This window comes from Tenrec ecaudatus, chromosome 6 (genome assembly GCF_050624435.1).
Source record: "Tenrec ecaudatus isolate mTenEca1 chromosome 6, mTenEca1.hap1, whole genome shotgun sequence".
Lineage (NCBI taxonomy): Eukaryota > Metazoa > Chordata > Mammalia > Afrosoricida > Tenrecidae > Tenrec > Tenrec ecaudatus.
This window is the reverse complement of record NC_134535.1, coordinates 119,976,194-119,999,167: the sequence shown is the minus strand read 5'-3', so window position 1 is coordinate 119,999,167 and position 22,974 is coordinate 119,976,194. Positions and strand designations below refer to the sequence as shown.

The window sequence follows — 22,974 nt, the reverse complement described above, 5'->3', positions numbered from 1 at the left end:
TCGTGTGGCGGTGCAAGCTGCATGAGGAATAAGGAAGACCAGAGAAGAACTGATGCATTTGAATAGTGGGGCGGGGGGAGAGCAATAAGAGCACCATAGACTGCCTGGACAGTGAACAGATCTGTCTTGGAAGAAGTACAGAGAGCTCCGGGGAAGCAAGGATGGCGAGACTTGACCCCATACATTTTGGGCAGGTTGTCAGAAGAGACCAGTTCCTGGAGAAGGGCATCGTGCTTGGTAAAGTAAAGGTCAGTGAAAAAGAGGAAGCCCCTCAACGGGATGGATCGACACAGGGGCTGCAACAATGGCTTCAAACACAACAATTGTGGGGATGGCAGGGCTGGACAGTGTTTTGTTCTTTTGTCAAAACTGACTTGGCAGTACCTGATAACAAGAGATGCCTCTGAGAACATAACACAAGTGGTTCTCAACCTTTCTTCTACTTACTCACCTGAGAGAGACACACACACACCCCCCCACACACACACACACATCAGTAATGATTTTCAGCTTAGGGAGGAGGGCGTGCAAGTGGATGAGTTGTTTTTTTTGTTGGTACCTGCCACCCCCAACTCGTGGTGGTGCCTTGTCTAATGGAATGAAGTGATATCAGACTCGGCATCATATGCATGGTCTGTTGTGGATCAGACTAGTGTGATCCCCAGGGTTTTACTTGCAGATCTCCAGGCCTTTCTTCCTAGTCTATCTGAAATTTGCTCGGCATCAATAGCAACATACAAGCCTGTTCATGAGCTGTACACCGGCCAGGAATTAAACCCAGGTCTTCTTCATGGAGAGGTGAGCGCTCCACCACTGGTGACCAGGGGCCCCACTGTGGATAAGGATCGTCAGTGATTGTGCCCACTCTATTGAGAATAAACTATTCAGTGACACCCGCCAGCAATTTATGTCACCCAACAAATGAAAAGAGCAGGTGCCACAGGACGATTACTTACCTGATATGTTTTTTGTTGAACAGCATGAATTCACGCAGTCTTCGTGAGTCCGTGTGTGGATGGGCTCATTGCCCCTGATTCCCTTAGAAAGCGAGGGCTGGATGTCAATGACAACGTCTTCCAGACTCGTCGTCGGGCAATATTGACTGGCAGACAGCCTTAGTGGCAGGAAATACATAATTAGGAAAAGCAGCCTTTGTTCTTCCCTGAGAAACATTTTAAATTTCAGGTCAGTCTTAATCTTCAAAGGTCAATGTACGAGCATCCGTCCGGTCTGAGTTTCTTCCAAGATTGCAGAGATAATGGGATCTCTTTTCTAGAACAAAAATCAAAAGTAGAAAACCTTCAATGAGTTGGATTTCATTCAACAAACCCAGGGAAGACACATTTAATCTTCTTAAGAGTCCATGAGGACTGCTCAGTTATAATTTCTAAAGAAGGTAGAAATAAGCAAGTATTTTTATTTTATGATTAATTGGAGACTTTTCATTACAAACGGGCCCACAATTAATAAACACAGATGTGTATAATGCCTCATTAATGCTTAGAAGCCGACAAGTATGTGGGAAGACCCGGGTCTGCCTCTTGGCTCTAGGACCCTTCCTCTTCTTGCCTCTCCAAGCCAGATAAGGTGGGGGGAGGGGCGTCGAGCACGCCGTCTGTACTTCCTGATTAAGCTGCGATAATAGGTTCTTTCCCTTCTCACACACAACAGATAGCGTTGTGCTAACTGATGTACGTAGACCAGGGGGCTTCAAACGGTTTGTGGAAAATCCCATTATTTAATTCTTGGTTTTCATGAGCCTCCACCCTCACCCCATAATCTCCCTTATAGATTACCTCATTTAATCCCCTTACACCAGCCCTGCAAAAAAAAAAAAAAAAAGCTACTGTTACCCCCCCTCATTTTCTAGATGAGAACAAACACTCAGGCCATCTTTCTCATTCTTTTGGCACCAAACCAGAGACAGGAAACCACAGTAATCTAAGTTTAGGAAGTCGGTAGTCAGCAGGAGGAAGTGCTGGCTCCATTAAAGGAAAGTTTAGGGGCAGGTCTTCTGTTCAACACCCCTAAGACAAGAAGCCACACAATGTAGAATGACTGGTAAAGTGGTTCTTCTAGGAAAACTTCTGTTCACCTAAGAGGACGTGCCAGAAATTATGCTTACCCATCTATACTTCTAGAATGCAGACTTTTTTTTCTGAATGAAACCTAGAGCACAATTATTACAACTCTACCTTTTTTTTTTTCTTATGAACTATTTGGGTGGTGTGTTAGTCTGGGTACTTTAGAGAAACAAATCCGCAGAAGCTCATGTATAAGAGAGAGTTTTATATAAGGTTAAGTGTGTATCAAGAAAACATCCCAACCCAGTGCTTCCCAAACCCTCAAGTCCAACATTAACCCATATGTCCAACACCAATCCACAAAGTCCTCCTCCATCTCACAAAACACACGCAATGATGCCGACTGCAGGAAGAAAGCCGAATCAATAAATGTGTAAGAATCTCAGCGCTGGCAGGGATCTCCACATGGCTGCTCCAGCACCCAAGAACTAAAAGGCGAGGCTCACCAAGCCATTTATCTCTTCAACCTTCAATTAACCCCACATGTGCTTATCAGCCAGGTTGGCATGATAAACTAACTACTTCAGGTGGTATAATGAAGCTTAGGATCTTTTCTGAGACAAATGTTTTTAAATTTATAAAATGAAATACAGGTAGTCCCCAATTTATGATGAGATATCAATATAATGTCTCCATCACTCAAGTCAGTTCTAATGAAAGTTGAATATCTCATGTTAAAAATATCGTATTCATTATTATTGCCACCTATTATTGGCATCTTTATAGATCAGATCTTTACTAGTCTTTAGGGGTTGCCACAAGAATGATAACATCAGCAAATTACATGCTGCAGTATTACATATAGTAAATCCATCAGCAGATATTACGAACTATACGATGAGCCCTCCAAAAAACCCAAAACAACAAAAAAGGGCAGCCATGTGGTGTTTCATAACTCAAATGTCATAAAAGAAATGCAAGCTTACAAAGGAAGCCGGTGATATTGAGATACAGCCACTCCTTATGTACACAGTGACATAATTTGTTTCCAACAACCAGGTCCTGATGAAATGGACGATGAACACCGCAGCTCAAATCATTACCAAAACCAAACTCACTGCCATCGAGTCGAGGCCGATTCACACAGGCTACAGGATTAGGTAGGGCTGTTCCTGTGAGTTTTTGAGACAAATTCTTTGCGGGTGTAGAAAACAGCATCTTTCTTCCACTACATCATTACACAGCTGCCACATGATATCATTTTATAGCTTACAAATTACTGAGACCCACAGCACAGTCAAGTGGCCATGCACCTTAACCAGCACAGCCAGCATTGCTCTCACTTGGACCTGAGCGTTCCTTGTGTCCGACACGCATCATTAATATGTCCAAGAGTCAGATTGTTTCCCTATTATCTAAATTGCTAAATGTCAGATTGTCAAAACACGAGGCACAGATAGGTGTCTAGCTATCAAAACACTTTAAAGCAGAAATGTGTTGATCAAAGTATGATGAAAGTAATCAAAGACGTAAATCAATGTTCAAGAATAAGAAGGCGCAACTCTGTGATGACGGCAGTTCTTCCCAAGTCGATCTGTAGATTTCATGCGATCCCAGTCAGGACTCCAGCACAGGGTCCTGTGGAGGTCGACCAACAACCCAAATGCTCCCATGAAAAGGCAAACACTCCAGAATTGCCAACACAATACGGAACGAGAACAGAGAAGAAGGACTGCCGCTACCTGACTTTCAGACTTACTGGAAGGCTCAGTGGTTGAGGCCATGTGGCACTCCTGAGAGAAAAGACAAATAGATGAATGGAGCAGAACAGAAAACCCAGAACTAGACTTGTAGAAATAGCCATAAAAATAAGCCCAGGCAAAGAAAAATAAAATAAGCCCAGGCACAGAAATTACATCTCTCCCCCAAATTAACGCAAAATGGCTACTAGATCAAAATATAAAATGTGAAACTTTTAAAGACAGTTTTACTGGCATATAATTCACATATCATACAGTGAAATTTGAAACGCTGTCAAACTTCTGAAAAATCAAGGAGGAAAATTTAGCCTACCCAGGAAAAGAAAAACTGATAAGTTAAGCCTCATTAAACTTAAAAACACTTCTGTGAAAGCCACTGTTACAGAGACTGCAAAGACAAGCCAAAATACCGAACCCAACCCACTGTCAGTGAACTGATGCTGATGGAAACGGAACCAAGAAGACAGTAGAACTGCTCTCAGGATTCTGAGGCTGTAACTCTTTATGAAGCAGACCGCCTCATCTTTCTCCTGCAGAAAAGCTGGTGGATTTGAACCGCTGACCTGGGGTGGGTAGCAGCTCAACACTCAAAGGTCACATGCTGTATGCATGGTTCCAACTATGTATGATATTCTGGAAAATGAAAAAAACTACAGAGATAGTAAGAAAAGATGATGGTTGGCAAGGGTTGGAGAAGAGGGACAAACAGGTGAGACAGGTTGTAAAACTATTCGGAATGATCCTGTCATAGTGAATCACAACATTATGTATTTGTTATAACCATGGAAGCATCCAACAAGATGGAACCTCGATTCTTTTAATTAATAACAAAAAGAAACCACCACCAAAGACAACAACAGGACGTGGCAATAAAACAAACAAGCCTCATGCCATCCTTGCTCCTTTATGTGCAACTTCTACAAATAATAACACTCACTGAGAGTTTCTCACACGCCATGCCAGTTTCCATGCTACATGCTTCATGTACATCACACTATTTAACACTTAGAAGAGCACTAATGAGACAGATACTAGTCCACAATTTAGGTCAAAAATCAAGAACCAACTATGTGATATAATGTGCTCCTTAGTAGCTCATTAAATAACTGACTCAGTGGCACTGGGTTTGGGGCTTGATGATTTCCATCAGTGGGGTTAGCTACCACGGGGTTGTCAAGGTTGTGTGCGCCCTTTTGAAAGGAGAGGGCAGGCCAGACTTCTGGGGCCTGAGCTTGAACCACCCACCCTGGGGCTAGAAGTCCAGCGCTTAACAGGACATGCTACCCCAGAGGGGACTCCTCAGAGTCCTCCTGGTGGCAACTGGCAGGTCTTCCTACTACTGCTGTGGTTTGTTGCCTGCATACCTCTTCAAGGAAATGCTACATTTCAGTTCAACAATAGTGAAAAAAGTTGCCAGCCAAGTTCACAGTCTGCTCGAGTTGTGTCTTTGGACACCTGGGGTATCCCTGGTTAAGAATCTCAGCTCCCGTGTTTTGTTTCTACTCCTAGGGAAACAAAACAGAAAACCAGGCCCAATACTTGATTGTGACATAGCCTCACCTCCCTCACGGGTTTGCAAGCAAACCTGAACTCTGCAAGGCAGATGGGGAAGCTACCAGGTGCTATGTTTTCAGTATTCTGCATCTTTACAGACGGCCGAGTTTATCGGTTTATCGCACTAAAGGTACTCAACAAATACTGGGTAACTGCAGTCCTGTAATCATTACTATTCGATATATCTTTAGGCCCAACGGGTCCAAAGTCGAGTCGAATCCTGCCACTGATGGGGGATAGGATACAGGTGGGAGGAGGAGGAAGCGCCTGCGCTTGAACGCGCGCTCCCCGTGCTCGCGGAAGCCGCCACACGTAGGCAGAGGGGCATTCTCTGACTCGCACACTGATCGTGAGAGCGCCCTGCAGATGCGCAAAGCGGAGGGAGGCATTTCCCTTCCCTCCAGGAGACGTCGCCTTCCCAAGTCACTGCGCAGGCCGGACTGCGGGGCTCCGGGGCAGCCCTCGCTCGCGCCGCAGGTGCCCGGCCCGACGCCGGGGTCTGGGCGCGGGCAGGAGCGGCGATCGGGCCGCGGGGACGCTCGGGCGCTGGCCCGGGGCGCGGGGCGCGGGCGCTCTTACCTGCCGCCGCGGGGCCCGGGACGCAGGCGGCACCGCGGCCGGAGGGCGAGCGTCTGCAGCCGGCGCGCGGGGAGTGGCCGCGCCGGCACCCGGGCGGCCGCCTTTGAGACCAGCCAGTTCCTGCTTCCGTCGCGGCCTCGCAAAGTTTGCCAAGGGAGGAGGGTTCGTTCCCGCCGCCGCCGCCGGCTCCTGCCCCCGGGGCTGCTTTGCGGGAAACACCTGGACCTCGGACCGGCGGCTGCGGGTGCGGGGAGGGGACAAGAGGGAGACCCAGCTACGCCATGTCCCCCTGCCACCCCCAGGAGGTGGGAACCCGGCGTGTGCACCTGGTGGAAAAAGCCAAACAGAACCAAAATGGATACGGTGAACAATAAATCGGCCGGCCACTCCTGGGCCCTCCCCACCAGGGCAACCAGCGATAGCAGTTGTTTGTTTTTTTTCTTCCTCCCGTTGGTTGAAAGCGAACTTGGGGCCGGCTATCATTATTTCACTTAATCGTCACAACCACTCTAAGAGGTAAATTCCTGCCCCACGCCCACCTTACAGAAAGAGAAAGGCTCAGGATGGCCGAGTCACTTCCCCAGCGCTACACTGACAGGTGACAGGTAGGCCTGGGGCTGGGGGCCAGGACTGTCTAGTTGAAGGTCAAACTCTTAACAACTCTGTTGAACTGCCCAGGAGCCATGGGCAGCCCTTGTCCTGGAGCACCACCAGGCGTCTCTCCAATCAGCCCTGGTCCCTCCAAAACATTTTCTTTTGAATTTTTAGAAAAAGGGCTTCATTGATATATCAGTACTATTCAATTCAGTGATTTAAATGGATTACAAAGTTGTGCTTTCATCACCACAATCAATTTTTGGTTTTGTTTTCTTTTTAAAATCATTTTATTGGGGGCTCGTACAACTCTTACCACGATCCATGCATACAATCCATTGTGCCAAGCACATTTGTACATTTGTTGCCATTATCATTCTCCAAACATTTGCTCTCTACTTCAGCCCTTGGTATCAGCTCCTCATTTTTGCACCCCCCCATAAATTATCAATTACCCTTGATAATTTATAATTTTTTTCATGTCTTACACTGTCCGATGTTTCCCTTCACTAACTTTTCTGTTGTCCGTCCCCCAGGGAGGGGGTTATAGGCAGATCCTTATGATCGGTTCCCCCTTTTTAATCCCACCTTCCCCTTAGCCTCCTGGTATTGCTACTCTCATTATTGATCCTGAGGGGTTTATCTGCCCTGGATTCCCTGTGTTTCCAGTTCTTATCTGTACCAGTGTACATCTTCAGGTCTAGTAGTATTTGTAAGGTAGAATTGGGATCATGAGTGTGTGTGGGGGTAGGGGGATGGGAGAAAGCATTAAAGAACTAGAGGAAAGTTGTATGTTTCTTCGGTCTTTTACTGCACCCTGACTGGCTCGTCTCCTCCCTGGCACCCTTCTGTAAGGGGATGTCCAGCTGCCTACAGATGGGCTTTGGGTCCCCACTCACGCACTCCCCCTAATTCACAATGATTTTTTGTTTTTTGATGCCTGATACCTTACCCCATCAACACCTCGTGATCACACAGGCTGGTGTGCTTCTTCCATGTGGGCTTTGTTGCTTCTGAGCTAGATGATCACTTGTTTATCTTCAAGCCTTTAAGACCCCAGACACTATATCTTCTGATAGCCGGGCACCATCAGCTTTCTTCACCACATTTGCTTATGCACCTGCTTTGTCTTCAGTGATCATGTGGGGAAGGTGAGCATCCTGGAATATCAGTTTAATAGAACAAAGTGTTCTTGCATTAAGGGAGTACTTGAGTAGAGGCCCATAGTAGATGCTTGGTAACTATTTAAAAAGTGTTTTGTTAGCTGGTTGAAAGGATAAGAGTAACCCTGGGCCCCTAGCTGAATTCTGAACTCCAGGGCCTGCCTCCCCTATATGCCCATTACTATCAAGTTGCTGTCTGTTCCTAAGAGAGCCTTCGCAATCTTACAAATTTGACCCAGTGTAACCTTCCTAGGAAGTCGATTAGCAACTTTCCTAATTTTACAGAGGTGAAGTGGCTTATTCAAGGTCACAGAGCTAGTGAGTGGTGAAACACAGGCTCAACTGTTCTCAGGCTTACTGGGTCAGAGTAGAGCTCTCCCAAGACTGCAATGTTTCTGGACAGCCAACTGCTTCATGGGAATATTCTACAGGTGTGGCAGATATGGCCCCGGACCCTGGGCACTACTTGAAGAGGTGACCACTGAGCAATTTCAATTCAGTGCAGCCCAGTGTCCTTCCTCACGTGTGTTAGGTATCCAGAGAGGTGAGGTGGGAGAACCTGTCCCCACTGCAAGTCTGGTGGGCGGGGCAGAGAAGGGACAAAAGGACTGCGGTGCCACAGATATGAAAAGTGCTGCTGGACCACTTGGTTATCAGTGTCTATTCATCTTCAAACTTAGGAGGGAGGGGGTATAATTTAGAGACTGCTCCTAGGTGCTCAAATTGGGGAGTAGGCAGCTGCGGCCACGACTGTGTCCCATGAGGAGCAGCTGGTGGGTGGCGGGTTGAACTGCTAACTGCAGTCGGGAGCTCTCCAACAGTGCTATCAAGGCTCCTTCCTCTCCGTACACACACAAATGCAAGCTTACTAAACTGACACAAGTCAAGGGGCAACTGGTTCCTGGTTTAATTGCTTAAAAAACAACAACCCCAAACCTTTCAAACTTCAAGTCTGGTGCAATAGTAGATTATCATTCTAGGCTAGTTACAAACCAAGCTGCGCCCTGCTCTTAGCCAATAGCTCGAGGAGGCAAATGTTGACCGAAAAGGCCTGACAACAATTTTCCATTGTGTGAAAGTCACCCGAGGAGCTATACTCAGAGAATGACCTGCTTACAGTAACGTTGCAAGAGATTGGTGCCAAAGGGCTGCCAAGAAAAAGAAGCCAGAGTGACTTCCCACTGCAGTGATTTCGTGGGTGCTAGCGATTGGCACACATGTACCTTTATCTCTGCAGGCCAGTCTTTGAATCCTCCTCCACCAGGCAGGCCGAGCGGGGCACAAAGTAGAGCTTTCGCCACTTAGGAACTTCAGATCCTGTGTTGTGACACAATAAACCAGACATTATGGAAGCTATTTCCCACCCCACCCCAGCTCCATTTTATGACAGTGAACAGAGGTGACAGCAATGCTTAAAGAAAAAAAAATTTTTTTTCTTTTGACATGAACTAGGTGTGAAAATGCAAAATCTTGTCCTTTGTCACTCATGGTGCCTGTTGACATTCTTGGCTTTCTTCTAAGTTAAAGATCCCCTTTTTGTATAGAGGTAGGCGGAAGGGAAAAAAACATTCAGAGAACATGTATGAAGACTATGTTGTAGGAAAGGAGGACCAATCAGACATATGATCTACATTGAAGATGCCTATAGTTGAGTTGGAGCAACAGATGAGCAAATGAACAGTTGTGTAGAGAATAAATGTAACTATAGAACATGCTAAGGAGGCTCAGAGGAAGGACATCTAAATCGAAATGTGGGCTTTGGAAAAGGTTCCGGTAGGAAGTGAAAGAAACAACATGGCCCTCTAGACTACTTCAGACTAACATGGAGGCGGATAGGGGGAAAAGACTGAGGCCAGAGCAAGAATCTGCTTGCATGCCATGCTTTACAACCTATCCTGACCCATCAGCATTATTGTAAGTTTTTAGCAGGGCAGTGGCAAGTCCAGGGATCTGATAGATATTCTAGCAAATCCTCTGCCCATAAAGTGGAGGATGGGTTGAAAGGGAGGCTGGGTGGGGTAAGGGGGTCTATGTTCCAAGACGTGAAAGAAATAATGAGGTTCTGATTTCAGTATGTTGATAGAACCATCGAAGAGAGGCCGGGCAAGAGTTTCTCCAGGACCCGGTGACTACTTGGATGTGGGATGTGAGGATGCGCAGATTTCCAGCTCAGAGACTGGATGGATAGGGTAGGATTGCTAGGCAATGGGATAAAGAACAGGGGAGGAGTCAGCCTGGAAAGGATATCAGAAAACCCAACTCACTGCTGACTCATAGTTGACCCCTGTGGTTTTCCAAGATTGTAACTTTTTTTTAAGTGGCTTAACTTATTTTATTTATTTTTTAATCATTGTATTAGGGGCTCATACAACTCTTATCACAATCCATACATACATCAATTATGTAAAGCACATTTGCACATTCATTGCCCTCATCATTCTCAAAACATTTGCTCTCCACCTAAGCCCCTGGTATCAGGCTCCTCATTTTTCCCCTCCCTTCCCGCTCCCCACTCCCTTATGAAACCTTGATAATTTATAAATTATTATTTTGTCATATACCTTCCGAGATTGTAACTGTTTATGGGAGTAGAAAGCCCAGTCTTTCTCCGAGGAGCTGCTGGTGGTTTCAAACTGCCGACCCTATGGATTGCAGTCCAACATGTAAACACTAAACTACCATAAAGCTCTGGAGAGGATAGGCACCTAGTAAGTTTGAGAAAGTGTGAGCCCTTGTTTTACCCCTATGACTCAGGAGCCATGGTGGTGTGGTGGTTATGTATTGAGCTACAATCCACAAGGCCTAGAGTTGGAAACCACCAGCCGCTCTGCGGGAGAAAAATGGGGCTTTGTACTTTCATAAACAGGTACTCACATGGGCAGTTCTATCCCGTCCTATTATAGGGTTGCTATGAGTAGGTTGCTATGAGGCAGTGAATTTGAGTTTTTTGCTTTTCTAGCTCTGTGACCATGAATAAACCACTTCACCTCTCTAGTATTAGGAGACTGCATGTAATTTTATAGACAGGTTGCACAGGTTTAATTTCTATCAAAGTGCTCTGCAAGTGTGAAAAGGCTGTTCAGTTGCTATTTATTGCATATCTAGGCCACACAGATTGCTGTTCATATGGAAGTGATTTTAAGTATGTTAACAGGCAGCAGTGAAAAAAAAAGGCAGCAGTGCTCAGATATCTCCTACCTCTAACCCCTTCATCTCCAACAGAGTCCTTGTATTATGAATGCCTATTTACTCCTTCCTAAAGATAGGGGCCAGGTCTTGGGAATTTTAAATCTATACACTCTCCAGTGCCTGGTACATTATAGGCTTCCAATAGATGTGCCACTGAATCATTTTACTTCAGAAGAATCTTGTTTTGAATAACAGCTTTATTGAGATATAGTTCACGCATCATACAATTCACCAATTTAAACTGTACGATGGTATCCATTTTTAGACAATGTCAGCACCCCCTAGAAGCCTTGTACTCATTAGCAATAATGCTCTGTTTCTCCATACACACACACACACACACACACACACACACACACACACACATGGTTTTGCTGTTGCCGTTAGCTGTCAAGTTGATTCCAACTCATGGTGTCTCCACATGTGCAGAGACAGCTCCACAGGGCTGTCTAGGATGGGACCTTTTGGAAAAAGATCACCAGGCCTGTCTTCTGAGGTACCATGTTGGTAAGGTTGATCCACGCTGTGGCACGCATCCCTATTCCGATCCTCATTGTTGATTAGTAGTCCACTAGATGGATGTTGGCGGTACATACTATTGAGTCAGTTCCGACTCATAGGGATCCTGTGCACAATAGAATGAAACACTGCACAGTCCTGCGCCATACACTACTTTGATGGATATACTACATCTATTATCAGTGATGGCAAGAGTTCATCGAAAAGGAAACAAAAAACTCTATCACTTCAGTATGGCTTAAACATAGAACACAAGAAAATCTGATGTGGAAGAGGGGGCACAATAGTTAGAATATGAGTTATTTTCCTCACTTTTTTGTCTTCTCACCCTCTCCTAAAAGATGACCGATCGAGGAGGGGAGTCAAGGGTTCATTAACTTAGGAGGTCTTCTCAGTCCCATCAGCCTGGTGGTTTATGTAAACCTCTAGGCCAGGCGTCCTCAAACTACAGCCCGCCCCGCGGGCCACATGCAGCCCGCCGAGGACATTTATCTGGCCCGCCGGGTGTTTTTGCCTCGTTTGGTTTTTTACTTCAAAATACGATATGTGCAGTGTGCATAGGAATTTTTTCATAGTTTTTTTTTTTAAACTATAGTCTGGCCCTCCAACGGGTCTGAGGAACAGTGAACTGGCCCCCTGTTTAAAAAGTTTGAGGACCCCTGCTCTAGGCTATAGCTAAACATCACCCCAGCAGGCTATCCTGATCCTAAGGTGGTAGAATTTCAGTTCTATAGATAGAGTAATCCTACAGAAATGAATTTACTTTCATTTACACTATTTTTTGTATTGGGCAAATCTGCTCCACAAGACCTCTTTAAAGTGTTAAAGAGCAAGGCTGTCTCTTTGTAGACTAAGGTGCTCTTGGCCCAAGACACTGCATTTTCTGTCACCTAACTATACTCACTTAAAAAGTAAAACTTACTACCCTCTTAGCCAAATGGCCTATTTTTACATTTCAAAGGATTCCACAGCTGAAAGGGAACCAATCATTAACCCCCTACCATTCCTTTGTTTTCAAAGCACAAAACCCTTCAACTAGATAGACAGGCGAGGGCTTTGTATTTTTTACTTGGCACTGCCCAGCTGGAGCTGTGTATATTCAATAAAACCTCTTTTCTTTCACTGGTCACAAAATACAAGATTTTCTTCATTGACCCTTGCTTGAAATTTCATGAAGCAAGTAACACAAATGAATTGCAAAGTTCTAAGAACTCCAGCACCACGCAACACCTCAGTAGCATTCCACTCCTAGGTCTCCATCCTTGACCTGCCCAAACAGGCAGCCTCCCCCTTCCTTGTACTCCTTCAGGTACCTCTGAGTTCCAGTGAAGTTTGTCGTCAATTGTCAAGATACCTAGAAACTTCATAGAATCAACTGTAGGGCATTAACTTTTCCTTGAAGATGCACAAACATAACATGTGAATCAGTATTTTCTACTTATTTTTTTCCCCTCATTTCCAGCTCTTTCCTCCTCCATCTCCTAGCAGTTTTTGTACAGTCTTTCATTACCATACTCCTGGTGTTTGGAATTAAAATAGGGGTTCAGCTTCCATAAATGGTGGATTCCAATCCTACACTAGTCTAGGAAGTCTGAAGAATTGATGCATTTGAATTGTGGTACTGGTGAAGAATATTGAAAGTACCATGGACTGCTAAAAGGACAAACAACCCTTTCTTGGAAGAAGGATAGCCAGAATGCTCCGTAGAAGCAAGGATGGTGAGATTTCATCACATGTATTTTGGAGAGACCAGTCCCTGGAGAAGGATGCCATCACATCATGCACTTGTACATGGATCAAGAGGAAGTTGTGAACAGAAAAAGGGCAGTGTGTGGTTCAAATTAAGTAAAGTGTGCGTCAGTGTTGGATCTTCCTATCACATATATTCAATCTGTATGCTGAGCAAATCATCAAAGAAGCTGGATTATATGAAGAATGTGGCATCATGATTGGAGGAAGGTTTATTATGGTAACTATCTTTGATATGTAGATGACAACATTGCTTGCTGAAAGTGAGGAGGACTTGAGGCATTTACTGATGAAGATCAAGGATTGCAGTCTTCAGGATGGATCACAACTCAGTGTCAAAACCCAAATCCTCACAACTGGACCAACAGGTAACAAACATCATGAGAAAGAAAGAAAAGACGGAAATTGTCAAGGATTTTGTCTTGCTGGGATCCACAATTAATGTTTGTGGAAGCAGTGGTCAAGAGATCACTGGGTACACCTGCTGCACAGACCTCTTTAAATTGTTGAAAAGCAAGGTGTTACTTGAGTATTACGAGGCTCCTAACAGAAGCAGCCCTGGTATTTTCAATTGCCTCATATGAATATGAAAGCTAGACAGTGAATAAGGAAGACCGAAGAGTTGATGCCTTTGACTTGTGCTGGAGAGGATATTGAAACGTACCGTGGACAAACACATTAGGGCAAACACACCTGTCTTGCATGAAGTGCGGCCACTTAGAGGCAAGGATGGCGAGACTTCATCTCACGTGCTTTGCACGTACGTTCGTTGTCAGGAGGGGCCCGTCCCTGGCGAAGGATGACACGCTTGGTAAAGTGGAGGGACAGCAAAGAGAGCAAGGCCCTGAACGAGGCGGACTGACGTAGCGCCTGCAACAACGGACTCCAGGTAGGGGCCACTGTGAGGACGGCGCAAGCCCGGACGGCGTTTCGTTCAGATGCCCGAACTGACTCGACGGCATCTAACTTGTCTCTGGGCCCTGGTTTCCCATTTTTCAAGCCACGTTTAAAATACCCGTTTTGTAAAGTTGTTGCAAGGCTAGGCATCAAGTGCCTAGTACCTGGTTGGTGCTTAAAGACCCATTACCACAGGACGGGGCTTACCCTTTCCGGAGGCTCCGGTTTGGAGGCGGGCTGGTTCTTTAAGGCGGCGGCGCGCTCGCCGCCCGCGCGCGTTTTCCCACCCCTCCCTCGGGCCGGGGGCGGGGCCTTCTAACCCGGAAGTGAAGCCCGCGCGTCGCCGGCGCCGCCTAGCAGCGTCCCGGAAGGAGCGAACCTGCTAAGCGGAGCGAGTGAGTGAAAACGGCGCCGCCCGGTGGCGGCGGACGCGTCTGACGCCGGGTGTCCCCTGTCGCCTCCTCCCCTCGTTTCCCCCAAAGACGGATCCGGAGCGGTGTGTCACTGTGGTGCCTCCTTGCACCTCTGTTACCGAATAGGGCCTCCCGGTCCCCTGCCGCCCGCGCCCCGACGCGGGCTGGGTGCGTCGTGCTTACACACTGGCCCCCAGCGGCGCCCACACAGTCTAGCCTCCCTGTTTCGGTCCCCGACCCCAGCCCCGTCTCCCCGCCGGAGCGGTCGCCGTCAGTCCCGCCGTTCCTCCGTGGCCGCCGCGGCCGGCACCATGGGCAGTGAGCAGAGCTCCGAGGCCGAGAGCCGTCCCAACGATCTGAACTCTTCAGGTCGGTGCCCTAACCTACCACCCTCCTCCAGCCGGCCTTGTCCGCTTGGGGAGCCGACTGCCACCCAGCCTAGAGGGGCCGGGGCTGGTGGACGGGAAAGCTCAGAAAACCCTCCCCCCCCAAAACAAGGTCATTAGTTGTTCTAGACTTAATGTCGCTGATGGGAGTGGGTCCCTGTGACGGCAAGCTCAGTCATTGTGGGCGCACATGCTCACAGTTTCTCCCTGCTAACTCACTCCCCGAAAGATTTGACCTCATTCATTTTGGGTGTTAGTACTCACGACGAAGACAGTGAGATCTGCCTCACACAGTGAATGGGTCATAGCCCGGACCTCTTAAGAAGACCTCTCAGAATTACAGACAGAAGGGTCTTAGGGGTCTTTTTAAAAATTAAGTATTTGTTTTGAGAAGGGATGTATCATTTGATAGGTGTATCATCACTTCGTCTCAGTTCCCTTTTTACTGCCCAGTCTGCAGGCCCTGGCATTTCCCTCTGTTCTTCCCTGTGCATTTTAAGAGTTTGTCAGTATTTGAAATAGAAGTGCCTGGAGCACCGTGGGTGATCACTACATAAAACAGCTGGTGCTTAGCTGAGGAGCAGCTTTGTTTCAGTTACCCAAACAACCATGACAACCAAGAATGCTCTGCGCCTGCCAATCCAAGCCGAGTTAAATCTGGGCCTAAAAAGTGTTCCTGGACCCCTGAACTGCTCAGTCCTCTTAAACTAGAAATATACCAGTTGGTGGATTGATGTGCAGCCCACACTGAAAGAGGATTCGTTGAGACGTGCATTCTGGGGTCTAGATGGGCACATTAATGGTTAGCACAGCACCGATTAGCTTTCCACAATGCCAGATCTGTGTATCAAATACAGTCATTGTTACCTATTGTCAGGCCAGAAGCCAGGAAGAGGTGTGGCATCTTTTTAATATGATTGCTTCCACACCTACCTGCAGCACAGATTCCATCCTGATAATAGAATTGGCCCATTTTTCTGGGCCAAATGTCTCATGCACATTTACATTTAATCCACCCAACAACCTCATTATACTGAAAAGGTAGAGGCTAGGAAGTAATGAAGTTGGCTTTTGTCTGCTTTAGGGTGGGAGGGAATCACAATTAGTATCAGGAAAGTTTCTACAGAACCTACTTCAGTTACCCGAAGAGTTAAGTCTTCATGAAGAACAGTGAAAATAGCAGACATGCTAAATGAGCAAATGCCAAGCCCTAGGAGAGGCAGTTCTACAGTATCTGGATGGACCTTTGAGGCACGACAATGAAGACTCAGAATACTAACTTCTAGAGTTTAAAGCCCTGTGCCTCAGCCTGGGAGATAGTTGGAGAGAGGAGGATGCTTGGTTTCAGGAATCCTTTTGGTTTGAATTACTTCCCTCCAAAGGGATTACCATCTCTCAAGGGATGTGAAATTGACTTGCTTCTCCGGCAGTCCTCCGAATTTTGCCTATGCCTTGAATGGATTTGGTGGTTATTTCCACTCACCTTGGACTAAAGTTCTGTAAGTTTGACCTTGAGAGGAATGGACTCATCATTTGGGGTGAGTCTCCCCCCATGACAAAGCTCAATGAGGCCCCAGCTGGCCTGAGAGAGTGCTTTTAGACAGCTTTGCAAGCCCGGTGTTGGGGAGGGGTTCTGTGTCCCACAGTCCTTCATTTCCTTTCCCAAGTCTCTCTCTAGCACTGTAGACCTTGGATAAGTCACAGCTGAGCTTTGTCATCCGTTAAGTGAGACACATGTTAGGAGAATCAATGAAGACATGTTAAGACTTTGATGTAAATAACTTTTTTAATTGCTAAGCTATCCCATATATGTTTTAGCTTTGAGCTCTTTAAAATACCATGGAAATGTAAGGGGTTCCCTATTTCACCCCGCCTTAGCCCCCACTGCAAGATAACTTTGGTTTTCATTTTGAGTGTAAACATCCCAATGACTGGACAGAAACCATCTTTGTGAGGGAAGGCGGCCAGCTAGCATGCACCTCCTGAGCAGTGTTACTTTATTCTCAGTGACTCCTTCTCCAGCGAAGCACAGAGCCAAAATGGATGATATTGTGGTGGTAGCTCCAGGCTCCCAGGCCTCACGGAATGTCAGCAACGACCCCGATGTCATCAAGTTACAAGAGATTCCAACCTTCCAGCCACTTTTGAAAGGTAAGGGGTTGTATTTGGCTTTATGTTAAATGGAGGTTTTTCAGAGCCCCACCTCTCCCAGATATCCCTGTAGGAGCACCTGACTCCTTCATCTCCTGTAGGCCTTAGCTGCCTTGGCTTCTTTTCAGTGGAGTCATCTTTTCAGCCTATGTAAAGTTGCAGCCTTTTCCCCTGCCTGCTTTTCTCTCTAGCACGTAATCATTGGCTCATTGCAACTCTAACCACTGAATCACCAGCGGTCTCCTGCAGTGTTTGCTTCCTGCCTGCATTTCTCTGGTAGACAGTGAGCTCCATGACTGTGTTTTGCTCCCCATTGGATTACACCTCCTCAGAATAGAGCCTGGTACAAAGTGAGGACTGAGGGAATGGGTGTTCTTGGCACTGGTCCTCACTTTTATCCACAAAATTTGTATGTGATCTGGACCATGTGCTGACCAGTTATAATTTTACCATGGCCACTGGGTAGATTATAATTAATCCTAACAACTATCTTGAATGAGGGGAAGATATGTGGTTCAGTGCATATAATCAGCCCATCTGGTTATCATTGGACAGCCATGATTTTCTTGTGTTCATAACTGTTCAGCACCCGAGCTGATTTTCTGTGAGCTGAGTAGCTTTCTGCTGTAGTAGAAGCCCTCACTTTCACTTTCTCCCCTGCCTCCAGATTAGAAAACTAAACAAAAGATTGTTCTAAGGTGGATTCCGTTTTGAGATTTGATAGGGCAGAGTAGAACTGCCCCATAGAGTTTCCATGAGTGTAAATCTCTATGGAAGCAGACTGCCTCATCTTTCTCAGAGGAGCAGCCTGGCGGGTTCAAACCGCCAATCTCTCCATTAGCAATTGAGTATTTAACCACTGTGCCACCAGTGCTTCTCCGGGATTAAAACCAGAAAACCCACTGCCGTCAAGTCGATTCAGATTCGTAGCAACCTTATAGGACGGAATAGACCTGCACTCATAGGGTTTTTGAAGATGTAAACCTTTCAGAAGCAGACAGCCACGTCTTCCCAGCCACCCACCTTTCAATTAGAGTGCTGAGTGGTCTCTCACAGCACTATCTCCTTTTTCATCTAGGTTTCAATATACATTGCAATGGTTACACAGAACTCGCGAGGACAATATTCATGATTGTAGGGTTTATTAAGGAAGTTAATAGGTTGTATTACAAGTGAAAAATGCTCAGGATACAGATGTTCTTCAGGACATGTTACGGAGTTCCTTCAAGGCTGCTAATAAATGCCCAAAGGGCATGCCACTCTGTACTAAGCCTCAACCCAAAGGCAGTCACCCCAAGCTCCTTGAATCAACAAACCCAGCTCCCTAAATTAAGTGCTTAGAGGCACCCAACATCACCCATTACGTGCCCAGAAGCTCCCCAGCTTGACTTGCTCCGTGGGCTGGGAGGACCACCACTGTTTCATGCTCTTGCTCATGGTCATGCTGCGGCTTCTCTGATGATATAGCTGTCACCTGAAACCAGGATTCGTTGTACAGGGATCTCAGGTCAGGGAGGACACACTCCAATCCTGGCTCTTGCTTGTAGTCATATTACCCTCTCTTGCTTCTTCGAGGGCTCCTTTCAGACCCAGCAGGATGGTACTCCAGTGAAGCTTGTTAACCGTTACTCACAGGTGAATCCTATCAGTATTTCCCCCATCTTCTGACCAAGCCCATTCAGGGAAAGGTAGTTTGGTGGCACTTAGAGATTTTGGCTAGGAGAGCCACATTGCACAATTCACTGACCCTGCACAATTCAACACTGAACTCACTGAACCACTAGATCTCCTTAGATAGGTATTTGCTTGCTTGTTTCAGGGGGTTAGCCTTACTCCATTGTTTGGGGGTTGAAGTCCACAGGCCACAAATCAAAAAGGGAAAATTGATGTCAAACCAGAGAGTAAGGATAGACAGAGGCCTTCAAGACTAGGAAATATAAATGAATATAAACCCTTGCTTTCCTTAACCTGCTATAAAATAAAACATTTGCATAGTTTTTGTATGAAATGAGCCCTTACCACCACATATGCACATCATTCCCTCTAATTCTTATATCATTACCTAGTTTGAATGATTTGTGTAAGATCAAACAGTTGTCAGATAGGAAGGTTGAACTTGAAGCTTCTATACCAACTTCAGATCCTATCCAAGTTGCATTACACTCTAAGTAAATGGTCCTCTGAAGATAAACCCAATATAATTTCATCCATCCCAGGGCTTCATGTGTTTTACTCCAGACTTTCACTGTTCCCCATAGACTTCAAGGCTAGACTTCAGTAGGGAACCAGGCTGCCTCTTACATAAAACAATCCTTTCTATTCTGTTAACCAAATCCACTGCCACGAGTTGATTCTGATTAATGGCAACCCTGTAGGTCAAGGTAGAACTGCCCTCTGTGGATTTCCAGGACTGTTCACTCTTCACAAGAGTGGAAAGCCTCTTTCTCCTGAGGAGCAGCTGGGAGTTTCAAACTGCTGACTTTGCACTTGGCAGACCAGCTCGTAACCACTATGCCACCAGGGTTTCTATTATATCCTATTGCCACTCTTTCTTCAGTTTTATTATTCTTAGGAATAATGTGACTCTCCAAAGAAGCCAGTATTAAATTAAATTTCCATCACCACATGTCCTTGCTTAGGATGCAGTACAAGCAGATGAAAAGACATAGCTTGTACCTTTAGAAACTGAGGTCTGGACCCGTCTCTACCCCATCTCCCCTGGAGTTGGGGCAGTACTGCCCATAGTCCAGGGTTTTATGACTCTTTGTTGTTGTGAGACACTTCCAGTCTGTTCCAACTTGCGACCACCCCAATGTGCAGAGTAGAACGGCTCTATCACACGGTGTGCAAGGCTGGGGCCTTTGGGCAGCAGACCTCCAGGCCTACCTTCTTAAACCTCCCTGCCTCCCCCTGCCCCCACCTTTCTCCTAGGAGTTGAAACTTCACCTCTAACCCCACTCAAGGACTCCATTTTCATTCTTCTACTCCCTGTTAACTGTATCACACCCCACCCCTGACCCCCCACCCCTGACCCCCCATCTTCCCACCCCCTGGTCTCAAGAGAAGCATATGTGATCAAATCTTGTCCCATTTTAGGGAAATACTTTTTTTTTCCTTCTTAAAGCAAAATAAAACCCTTTGTATTTAATAGTTTTCTAATTTCAGTTTTCCTTTTTTAGCCCTATGAGGTGATATTTTATAATAACAATAGAGGAAGCATCTGGGAGATAGATGGCTTAGAGTTTGCAGATTTGAAATCTTCACTGAGAACCAAAAAGTGACGAGTGAATGGGACTGTGCTGAAAGAGCGCCTGACTTCATGGCAGTGTGTAACACGTGGGGCTTCCATTGTGCCCTTGCCGCCACCACCGCCGCCACTTGGTTGTGTTACCTGGGCTTTCTTTTTCCACTTCTCTATTAACAGTGGTGAGATCAGGGATCAGGTGCCAGGCGGAGGAAGGCGGGGGGAGAAGCAGGTTACAGGAATTGAGGTGATTTAGTTTGGCACAGAAATTGCTAGTTTTTCATTTTCCACATTAGCACTTGGAGGCTTATTAGCGAGCTTAAAGTACTTGCCGAAGGTCACACGACTGAGTGCTAGCCCAGTTTAAGATGGTATTAGTAGTTTGAACCGTTCTGCACAGAGAAGGAGACTCGTTTCCAATTCCAGCAAAGCCCCTGGGCTGTAGTAGGCCATAGGGTGGCAGGTCTGAGGCGCTTTGGGCATTTGTGGTGGAGCCTCCTGCTTTGACATGGTTCTGCCCGGTAATTTAAAGCCCCGTCTGCCTGCTGGGCTGCAGCAGGGGCCACTCATCACTGCCGCCTTTGTGCACTGATCTCTGTTTCCCTCTGCCCTGCTTTCAGGATGGAGCTATTGCTCAAAAGCCGTAAAAAGGGCCACACAGTGAAGGCGGTACCCCCCAGGTTTGATTTCAGAAAGCTTTTATTCAACTTAATGACAGTTTATTCTTCGGAAACAATATATTCAAGTAATACACAGAGTTCCCTATTGTTCCCTAATGTCATATGATGTCATGCTAGTGCTGGTGGGTGAGCTGCAGAGGCAGTGGCTGGGCGGGTTTGGGGCGATTCCTACGACTGAGGTAATGCTTGCATTTTTAACAAGCAAGCAGATTCCTTCTTTGGCCTTAACCCTTTCGGTGCAGTGTACCAGGGTATAATTTAATATAATGCCGAGGGTCTGTATTCCCCTTTCTTTTAAAGATTGCTTTTCAGAGCATTCTATGAATTAGCAGTGTATTTAGAAAGGTGAAATGTTGCATGGCAAATGAAGGATTAGAACATTAGAAAAACAAAGTAGCCACAATGAACAGACAAATTAATCAGCTGCCCCAACCAAACACAAAACAAAATGTAGTGGATTCTATGTAAAATAGTTAGATTCCTAGGGGTTCAACAAGCCCTATAGATTTCTTCCTTAGAATTCTGTCCCTCATAGTTCATAATGACTCCCACCCTATTTTATGTCATTCTGTAGATATGAAGTATTCACAGTAGAAATGCAACATTGTTAAATGCTTCCTATATGAAGTTGCAGAAAGAATTCCTCTATTCACCATTGGTGGATGAATATATGTGCGCACGCACAGGCGTATGACATTCTTAGCAATTGACCTACCATTTTTCTGACTGACCTCAGATACAACATAAAGAGATTGTTTTACTGCCCCCGGAAGGGATTGTCACTGATACCAGCAAGGAAGATCAAAATGTAAAAAATGTCAATGCCCAAGTGATGCTGAGCTGCCCTGTTGGGAGGTCTGGGTCTGGCTGTGAAGAACATGAAACACGAAGCAGATTTTGATAATTAATAAACCTAGCGCTTTTCTTGGTGGATCAAAATCTCCTGGGACAGCAGTGACGATTCTGAAATAATCTGGAGTGTTGAGAATGGGTGCTTGAGATTGATGCTGAGGGAGATGGACTGATGGAAAAGGATGATGGAAAAGAGAGCCAGACTTCAGTTGGCCCGTTTTGTCATCCTCAGACCCAGTAATGTACTAGACAGAAAAATGAAATAAAGATAGGAAAGCTTCGCGTTTGTTCAGGAACCCGTCCCTGCTGGCTATCAGATCCCACCTCTGCCCTTGAAAATACTGAGCCAGTGGAGGGGAAGCGCGGGTGGGTCTTGAACAGAACCAGTCTTTCCTGACTGGCTTAAAGGTAACTCTTAAGCCTCGGCTGGATGCCCAAGAGTGTGGTATTTCCCGTCCCAAACACCTTTTGAAATGTTGATAGCATCTTCATCATGATCTTACCGGGTTTGTTTTTGTTTTTTTGCGTGTGTGCTTCTGCTGATAGATTATTTTATTTTTTCTGTTGACAGTTTAAACATAACTGCTAGGCAAAGAAGAGAGAGCCTTACCTGACTCAGCAAAGCAGCAAGCATCAGCTGACTGGTCATGGTAGCTTGAGGAGATGAAGCTGTCCCACCAGGGTAGCCTCACTTTTCCCTCCAGTAAACTTCTGTGTGCCTGACCATTCTTGTCTTTTTCCAGTCACCCTCACAGAAAATGTCAATGCCTTTTCTTTTTTGTAATTTACCACCTCTCCATCCCCCCTTTCCTTCCTTTGCTGTTACTTCCGAGCGTTCCTTCTCTCTAGCATCTAGATTAGTGAACCTCTTTCTTTCTGTTCATGTGTGCAGATCTCCCCATCTTTAAAACACAACAAAAAACACTGCCCCTCATGGCTTCCCTGCTTTCTTTTTTCTTGGCTGATGGACTTCCCACTGGACATAGCTACCGTATGCTGCCCTTGAGCCTTGTGCCTCTTCTCTTTTCTGAAGTTCTTGTGGTCAGACTCACATCATTTCGTTTTGTTTCTTTGGAGGGTTACCAGTGATCTTATTTCATGTCCACAGTGTTTCTTGGTACATGTTGTGGTAAAGTGAAGTTTCTTCATACGGCTCTTCTACCCATGCCGCTAATTCCCACCAAACGACTGGGTGGGACCTTGCAAGTAGGGGATACGAA

The 22,974-nt window shown here is 46.0% G+C and overlaps 2 protein-coding genes across 7 annotated transcripts in view; one reads left to right on the top strand and one right to left on the bottom strand.

The window, feature by feature from the left end:
* MANSC1 (MANSC domain containing 1) overlaps positions 1-14,341 on the bottom strand; it is a 30,001-nt gene extending 15,660 nt beyond the window's left edge. Inside the window, exons 1-6 of one of the 4 annotated variants that reach the window (XM_075552049.1) lie at positions 14,236-14,254; positions 13,825-13,920; positions 8,898-8,991; positions 7,464-7,671; positions 5,918-6,243; positions 957-1,272 (exon numbers count right to left, since the gene is read on the bottom strand). In XM_075552049.1, coding sequence (XP_075408164.1) covers positions 957-1,173 — 217 coding nt within the window. In that variant the 5' untranslated portion in view covers positions 1,174-1,272; positions 5,918-6,243; positions 7,464-7,671; ... (1 more) ...; positions 13,825-13,920; positions 14,236-14,254. Of the gene's footprint in view, positions 1-956; positions 1,273-5,917; positions 6,244-7,463; positions 7,672-8,897; positions 8,992-13,824; positions 13,921-14,235 lie in introns of all 4 variants that reach the window. The other 3 variants (XM_075552048.1, XM_075552050.1, XM_075552052.1) reach the window with 3 other exon arrangements.
* Positions 13,914-22,974, top strand: part of BORCS5 (BLOC-1 related complex subunit 5) — a 103,823-nt gene continuing 94,762 nt past the window's right edge. Inside the window, exons 1-2 of one of the 3 annotated variants that reach the window (XM_075552055.1) lie at positions 13,914-14,020; positions 16,835-16,978. In XM_075552055.1, coding sequence (XP_075408170.1) covers positions 16,867-16,978 — 112 coding nt within the window. In that variant the 5' untranslated portion in view covers positions 13,914-14,020; positions 16,835-16,866. The other 2 variants (XM_075552054.1, XM_075552053.1) reach the window with 2 other exon arrangements.